Source organism: Equus quagga, unplaced genomic scaffold (genome assembly GCF_021613505.1).
Source record: "Equus quagga isolate Etosha38 unplaced genomic scaffold, UCLA_HA_Equagga_1.0 117936_RagTag, whole genome shotgun sequence".
In the NCBI taxonomy this organism is placed as follows: Eukaryota; Metazoa; Chordata; class Mammalia; order Perissodactyla; family Equidae; genus Equus; species Equus quagga.
This window is the reverse complement of record NW_025795858.1, coordinates 1-9,016: the sequence shown is the minus strand read 5'-3', so window position 1 is coordinate 9,016 and position 9,016 is coordinate 1. Positions and strand designations below refer to the sequence as shown.

Here is a 9,016-nt window from a genome sequence, read left to right as displayed (position 1 = left end):
CTAGCAGGGACCACTTGGGTGGCTGGCTTCTCAGCTGCACTTGTGCCGGCCAGCCTCACAGTCACTCTGCCCTTCTGTTTAAAAGAGGTGGCTCATTACTTTTGTGACCTGGCCCCACTAATGCGATTGGCGTGTGTGGACACAAGCTGGCATACTCAGGTCCATGGGGCAATAATTGGTGTGGCCACTGGGTGCAACTTTGTGCTCATTTTAGGACTCTATGGGGGTATCCTGAGAGCCGTGCTGGAGCTGCCCTCAGCTGCCAGCCGTGCCAAGGCCTTCTCTACCTGTTCCTCCCACATAACTGTAGTGGCACTCTTTTACGCTTCTGCCTTCACAGTGTATGTGGGGCCACCTAGGAGTCGCCCTGAAGGCACAGACAAACATATTGCTTTGGTATATGCCCTTCTTACTCCTTTCCTCAATCCTATCATCTATACCCTTCGCAACAGGGAGGTGAAGGAGGCCATGAAGAGGATCACTGTCAGGATCAGGACTATTTTGAAGGAATGCTGACAATCTTTATTGTCATAGCCCAGCTTCCCGGTAACTGCAGGAATCAGCCAGTTGGTTAGTTGATCATCTGGTCAGAGTTAAAGTAAATGCCAGTGAAATAATCAGTCAACTCATTTGTCAAACATGCTGCAAACACTTACTCAGGAAGAGATGGTCCTGGATTAATCAGAGTTTGAATATGTACAGAGAAAGGAGATATGTCTTTGATTTCACCCCAATCCAAAGGGGAGAGAAATGTGACAAAGCAGGAAAATAACAGAGACACAGCACAAATGGTTTTGCTGAACTTATAACTTAGAGAGACAGTGTAATACTGAGACAAAGAAGAAAAACTAAAGGTGAGAGTGGGGGCTTTTGTCAAGATAGGATTTCCAGAGAAGGATTGAAAAGGTGAAAAACATGTTTGGAAAAAAGAGACTAAAATTCTAACTTGCCTAGGTTTCAGATGTGAAACAGTGAGCCGTGGGCAGAAAGCTTAGTATAGTGGAATCCAGTGATCTGGGGTTATCATATGATCAAAGGTAGCTCAGGGGAGGAGAGAACAGTTCCACCGGGCAGGAGGCTGGAAGCTAGAGATAATAATTTACTCTCTAATGGGGAAAGAGCAAAGTATTGGATGAAGGTGTTGTCTGAGTTCTCTTCTAATATCATGGAATACACCTTTGAAATCATCTGGAGCTGTATTAAATAAGAATAAATAAATAAATATATATTTTTTTAACCAAGCAGCAAAGGAAGAAAAAGCTTTGCAAGTCTTGTATATAAAGCACACTAGTACAAAGTAGAAAACAGATTGAAATAGAAATAGGGACCTGAAGCTCTGACCACATTCTATTGCCTCTTTTCTCCTCTAGCTCCCACACCACTTTCTCTGCTGGGCAACTTTTGAAAATCATTGCTCAGGTTCAACTTTCATACTTTAGTGATGTGTGAATTGAGGGTCAAATACCAGCAAAAGGATGTGAGAAAATTAGTGAGAAAGATCGGACCAAAATCTTGGCAGACACTAGGCCATTCTATGGGTTTTAAATATTCTGTTTTTCATTCTTATATAAGTAACTGCTGAAAAGTCAAACCAATTTTTTTAGTATGTCTGCCCTATGTCAGAAACAGTGACAGCTGCTTTTAAATGTACTTTTAATTTAATCTTCATAATTTTCCTCTGAAGAAGGAAGAATCATCCCAATATTTACATGATGAAATTCGAAAGATCCTGGACTTGCTGTAAAGAGACATGGATTCATCTCCAGATCCACTCTGGCAGGCTGATAACATTGGCAAGACTTCCTCAGTCTCATTCTTTCTGTGCTGAGTGAGAGCCTGGAGCAGAGGACTGCTCACATTCCTTCCTGCTTAGGGAGTTTTCATTCTATGATTGCAACACTTCTTAAAGAAAACAGGATCTGAACTAGGCCCCAGGCGGCAAGATCTGAATATCCAGAACAGAGAGTGGAAGGGGATCCAAATCCAAGTTTTGTCACTTTTTGGCTTTGCGATCCTAGACAAAAACGAAAGTAATTTCTCTCTTGACTTCAATTTTGTCTTCCTTTAAAAAAATTATGTAACAAAGAGTTTTAAAGATTAAGTAAAATAACACATGACAAGTGTTCAATACATACATTAGCCTTATTATTCCAGAGGCAGGGCAATATAGTGGTCAGAGCATGGACTCTGAGGCCTGTCTGCTTGGGTTCGAACATTAATTCTACCCTATACTTGCAGTGTGACCTTGGGTAATGCACTTACCTTCCTTGTGCCTCAGTTTGCTGATCTGGAAAATGAGGACAATAATGAAACTTTAGGCAGTACATAGATATTAATCATTATTGCTTCAAAGATTTTCCACCTACATTTCAGCAGTGGGAATTTCTTTCCTTGAGAATGTTTAGTTTCAACACGCATCTCAAATTTTCATTATGTGTGAAGTCAGAAGAATTGGCAGCATCCAGGGGCCCTCCTGGTGGTGTAGCAGTTAAGGTCCTGCACTTCACTTCGGTGGCCCGGGGTTTGCAGGTTCGTCATCCTGGGCATGGATGTACACATTGCTCATCAAGTCATGCTGTGGCAGCATCTCACACAGAAGAACTAGAAGGACTTACAACTAGGATATACAGTTATGTACTGGAGCTTTGTGGAGGGAAAAAAAAAAGAGGAAGATTGGCAACAGATGTTAGCTCAGTGTCAATCTTCAAAAAAAAAAAAAAAAAGAAAAGAATTGGTAGCATCCAAGTGAAGCATCTCCTTTTGACCTAAGTGTCCAAAGTCAACTTGCATTACCTGAACAGTACGTCCTGTTTTCACCAAATCTATGCTGCTTCCCTAAATGCAGGGTGCAATACTCTGTTCCCCTGGCCTGCTATGTCTATTGTTTTTGAGCTCTGATCTTTTCACTCCTCTTGGACACCTTTCTTGAGATGGCTCTTTTTGCAAGTCATTGCAGGCACATCGGAAACTCCTATGCTCCCTCTGGTGGCAGCACAAAAGACTGGCTGAAACTGCTTGCCCTTGCAACGGCTTGGGTCCCATTAATCAATAACCCTGTGGGTCCCATCTCTGTGGGTCTATACTGTGCAGAGAGCCTGAGGGCTTTCAATCCTGTTTTAGAGATAGCAATAATTAACAACTCAAGGCAGCACCATTGATTTATTCATTAGTGAGCAAATGAATGAATGAACTCAAGAGTTAAATGAGTGTGACACAGATTAAGTGCCCCTCCTATAACTCCATCAGGATATAGTATTTTTCTTAGATCTATTCATAGCTCCAAACTCTCTTGCCTTTCATTTTACAATCTTTCCTCTCTTGCAACCTCCTTCCTTTTAGAATATAATGTTTATATCATCCTTCGTGCAGAATTTCCCAACTGATAAAAATAACAGTGGTGCTGAGTAACTGATTCCTCACCCCTAACACATGCCCTTTAAATGGTCGTATAAGGCTTGAGGAAACTGGAGTCCCTGGACTGATTGCCTCTGGCAGTAAGCAGCCTTTCTGATCACCTGTGGGTTCTCTACAAACATTATCACTTTTTATATGTGCTATGGTGTGACAAAAATGAAAATCAATGCCTTAGTGCGTGACGTATTGGTGTAAGTGTCCAAGGTAAGACTCAACTTTTGGCCGCTTCTTCCCTGGTGATATCTAGATAACGCCTCTAGTAGGAGAGACAATGAGAACAAGCCAGGACTAAAATCCACTAATCAGACCAGTTGCTCAGTACTAGTGATAAACAAATGTCAAGCAACAGGATATATTGGAGTATATGAGGAAGCTATTGGTATAAAACTAATTTGGCCTCATTTTGTTTTTTCCAAAAGGGCTTGATGTGGCAGTTGAGCATGCATTGTATATCTGCTGTAAGCATTTGTTTTGTCCCAAAGACAAGAACAAATGCCCTTAAGATAAAGGTGCAGCTTCCCCCACTTTGGCATTTCCTTAATGATAAGCATCTCTCCCTAGACTAGGAATTGATTGCTGTGCTCAGCTGTGACTACCCAGCTAGAGACAACAGACCTGCTACCTGCTGTGTCCATCAATCACTGTGCCAACAGGGCAATCTCTTGACTATTGCAAAAGAGACATTTCAATCATATGTGATACGTGCTCTTTGACTGTATAGAACCACTCTCTACGCCCTCACTTCTTTGGAGTGCTCCATTCCTTTGTGGAAGGACTCTCCCAGGCTATGTGGTCCTCAAATCTGGTTCATAATAAACTCACCCCAAGTATGGTTTATAGATTGGTTATGGCTTATTGGCATCAACACTAGCATTAAGACTAATATTCCATCATATAAAGTGTTTATACAGTTGTTGCCTAAGCTCAAATGCGTTAGTGAGCAAAAGGAGGTACTGTTAATAACTACTCTAGGACATCAGATATATTAACCCAGAGTTGGGGCAAACAAGGACATACGACCACAGCATAACACTGAACTAACACTTTTTTTTTAAATGTGACTTCTTTGCTTCAACAAATAATACAACTAAATGTTTCAAAAATCAAAGCAATCCAGGAGTATTTACGTAGAGAAGTCCTGCTACTCCCACTTCCCAACAGTGATACTGATTTTGGACTTCTGGCTTCCATAACTGTGGGACAATAAATATCTCCTGTTTTAAGCCACCAAGTTTGTCCTAAGTTGTTATAGCAGCAATAGGAAGCTAATGCACAGATTTTACCTTAGGAGAAGAAGATCTTTAATAGCATTTATGGAATTGGGTGACTTGATTAAAAAAAATAAAATAAAAACAGAGTTCAGAAATAGTGCAAGATCTAGCTAAGAGTTAAAATATAACTTGAATGAATTATCGTCCTGGTCACACTCCCAGATGACAACTATGGATGAGCAAAAAACTGATTTTCTTGCAAAGGAAAACTAGGGAAGTGTATTGTTTAGTTGGATGATGACTAGGTGAATGCATAAATCGTCTTGGTCAGCTCAGGCTCCCACACTGAAAGATGTTGTTCTGGTCCTTAGAGATAAGGAGATGGACAAAGACTTTTCATTTGAGTATGCCCAACACACTGTCCCCTTCTATTTGCTTTTCTGGGACTACAGACCTTACACCTATGCCTTTATCCTTGGGCCTAATATGACTTTAAAGAACATGGCTGCTATTTCTTAGTGTGGTTGCTCTTCTTCTTGCTCTCGTGCTTCTCCTTAGGAGACTTCTGACCATCTTCTAGACTGAATTATTAGGGTATCAACCTGGCGGGAACACTTCCTTGAAGATTTTGAATGACTTTGAGGATTAGAACTTGAGATGATGGGAAGCCACACAAGTTTATCTAGACATCTTGTGTTTGTGGGAGTTCTCACATTTTCTACTAGCGAGCTTTTTACACAATGACCTAAAACCCCTCTTAATTGGCCATTGCCCATAAATCAGTAAAACTGCACAATTTTGAGCATTACTTTAGTCCATTTATTAAAATTCCAATTACACAGTTTGGATAAGGGAGTATTGTTAGGGATTACTTTTATTTGAGTCAGCAATTTGCATGATGTCTGCTGGAAAATCAACAGAGGGTATCAGATCACATGAATTGGTTTCTTAGAAAGGGCAGAAATATGTCCTTATCATGGTCATTCCTGCCATGAGTTCCTCTAGTCTCCAAACTTTGAATTGGGGCCCTCTGTGAACTCTCTTTATGTTCCTGTCTACTCTTTACTTAAGATAGCTTGAAGCATCCATATAACCAGGAAACTAAAGTCTGTAAGAGAACAATGAACACACACAAGTAGGCTATTACTCCAGATCCTCCTTGATTTTTCCTAACTTACTCCTGCTTTAGTGGAGTTATTCAGATGGTTTCAAATCTAAACTTCAACTTTTTCCTCTATGATGTTGCATTTGGATTAAGACAATCAGCTTTTTTCTTCTCATAGATGGCCTCGAATCATTTGGCTGCAATAGCTATCTTTTGGGACTCTTCTTCCAGTCATGGCCACATTCTTCTTGCAGATGAGCTGGTGGGTTACCACAATACTGTCTGCTGACTGGTGCCTTTTATTTGATATCTCAGGGCTTATGATACTCCAGAGTGCATCCACCATGTCACAGAAAAATCCTGAAGGACAAGGGAAAAGAACTGTGTTTTGTGCATCTTATTTTCCCCAGTTCCCAGAATAAGACCTGGGCATAAAAGATGTTTAAAAGATGTATTAAATGAAGGAATGAATGAATGACTGTGATTTCCCATATTTATTACATTATTTTAGTATTTGGCAAGACTTTCAGAGTCTGGCTCGTAAAAGGAGAATGTAGGAATACCAACGTGGTGTGCAGATATACAGAACCAAAAATAAGTATTAAAGTGGCCACTCTGAGTCCAGCACAACCATTCATCTGAAGAATCTAGACAGATGGCTAATCTATACACATCCATGAAATAAGGAGAAAACGAAGAGTCTTGGTGTTTGGGACTGTGAAGGACGCAGTAATTTAGTCAAAGAGCAGTGACAACTATTCATCCTAGACAAAGGTCAGGTATTTCAGATGAAGAAGGATGTAGGCTCAATACTGCTTGAGAATAAACCAGGCTCTCTGTCCAAATACTTGAGTTTTTGTTTGCTTTTCTTTCCTCAAAGAGACTTTTCCAATTCTGAAGTTACATTAGCACTCTCAGAAGCAAATATCTTCTTTTCCTTTTGCTCCAACATCTCCAGTCCCTGTAGGAAGTTTCTCCAATGGGATGTCAGAACGTCCAATAATTTCCTTCATTTTAGTGTTGATACACTTGTTCATATTTTACAGTCACCACTTTATATTACATTTAATTTAGCAACCGTCTTGTCTCTACCTTTGATTCTGAGAAAAAGTACATTTGATCTATAAAAGATTCAAATGCATTACTTCCGATAATAAATGCTTTTATTCTATTATTTTTCTAGATTCCATATTCATCCAAGCACATGCTCACAGATAGTTCCCAGCTGAGGTCAGAGCTCAGATGCTAATCTCAGGGCTTTTGATATAAAGATAATCTCAGGGCTTTTGATGGATATAAATAAAAGTGATTACGAAAAAGTGGATAAGCCTCATGAGGAAGTCCTGGGAAATGATTATAGTGGTGGTGATATAAGTAATGGCAACAATACTGGTAACAGAGACTGAGAACAATGCACTTAGAACAGTATATTAGGTATTCAATAAACAACGAGTAAATCAATGAATAAATGATAGAGGACATAATGAAGGTAGAGATAGTAGTGAGGCTAATGAAGGTAGAGATGTTCAGCCCAGAATTGATAGTGGTGCCTGAGTTGATTGTGCCCATAAGGTAATGAGGTTAGTTGTGATCGGAAAGAAAAGTTGGATGAGAAATTTCCCTGTAAGGAGAATTTTTAAAAGATGAAATTCACTTCTGGGATGCTCAAGATGTAATTCTCCATTTGTGCACAAAAGTATGCAAGTTGTATTATCTCTCCCCATAGAAAGCTATATGGAACTTGCAAAAAATTTCATGGCCCGAGGAGGCAATGTCCCTGAGATTGGATTCCAGAGCCCAACAGTCAGGGTTGCAGAGTTGAGAGTCATTTGGGAAATGGAGCTGAGCTGCTTCACTTTCCTGTGCCCAATCTCCTGCCCCATAGGAACCCCTACTGAGAGGTAACCACACCCAGCAACCCCAGGGAACACACAGCAAGGAGCACCTGGGAGGCCAGTATTCCCAGAAATGTGAAATATAAGAGGGAAGTCTTTTGGAGGCAGAAAGAACATTGAAAAAGAAGCTACAAGTCTTAATATCATCAAAACAGTCAGGTAATGGACAGGGATGGTGAAGCAGAGATGAAAGAAGCTGAAGAGAGGACTAGGAATGGGCTTTGATCTTTCATAGGTGAGGCCTATTACATGTGTGGGAAGAAAACTCTTAGGACATTAGTGTACATCATCTATCTCCACCATCACCCCAAAGACATTTTTCAGGGGCTTTAGAGAATCGCAGACTACCAGGGCTGTGTGTAACTTTATGAGGCATCTATTTAAATTTCTTCAGTTTAGAGAAGAGAAGGTTGTGGTAAGGAAAGGAGAAATTGCCAGGTTCAACGTCATTTTGAGTTAGTGGTAGAGCAAGTTTAGAAAGCCAATTCCCAAAGAGACTGTGTTTTGTCTTGTTCTACAGCCCTTTAGACTGACATCATAGGGTCCTGACTTCATCAATTCACACACAACCCCTAAAGACATTCTGGTACATAATTCCCTTTGGGAGTCCTTCCTTAAAATGCACCAGTATTTACACTTCTTTTTTCTCCCATCTTTTCCTCCTACAGCCCTTACTGAGAACATTCTTGAATTCTAGAGAGGTTCCACAAAGGAGACTTAGCAATCACATTTTAGAAAGTATATGTCTCCTTTCCCACAGTTTAGTACAACTGATTGTTGGATGTAGGGTGTATGGTACAGGTGGATGCTTTAAAGAATTGTAGGAAATTTCATTTTAACTGTAAGAAGATGAGTGTGAAAATTTTCCTATCTCTTCTGTTGCCCAGTGGGGCACGTGGGAGAAAATCCTCGGGCCTGAGACTCTGGTGTCACATTCTATACAACTGGAAAAGTGCTGGGCTGTGAAGCAGGAAACATGGACTCCACTCTGACTTTGTCATCAGCAGACTGTGATATTATGCAAATAACTTCTGCTTTCTGGTCTTCAGTTCCTCTTTTGGAAAGTGAGGGAAGTTGGTTTGATAATGTGTAAGATATTTTTAGGTGCATATGTTCTATACTTCTGGCTCTGGGGAAATTTCTCGAGAAGAATCTTGAAGTAGTTAACTTTCTGTCTCTACCTTTCATTCCTAGGAATCATGGATCATGTCAACCACACGTGGATCCAGAGTTTCATCCTTGTTGGTTTCACTGCCACTGGAACTCTGCGACTTCTTGCATTTTCGGGGACCCTGTGTATCTATCTCCTCACTATGGCAGGGAACTTGTTCGTCATTGTCCTCATTCAAGCAGATTCTGGACTATCCACACCCATGTACTTCTTCATCGGT

General features: G+C 40.5%; 1 protein-coding gene across 1 annotated transcript; it reads left to right on the top strand.

The window, feature by feature from the left end:
• Positions 1–3: 3 nt before the first annotated feature.
• LOC124232804 (olfactory receptor 6N1-like) lies at positions 4–516 on the top strand (the record flags this gene model as incomplete). Its single annotated transcript, XM_046649716.1, has 1 exon — positions 4–516. A coding segment is annotated over one exon (513 nt), but the record flags the coding sequence as incomplete, so codon positions are not given.
• Between the last annotated feature and the right edge of the window lie 8,500 nt (positions 517–9,016).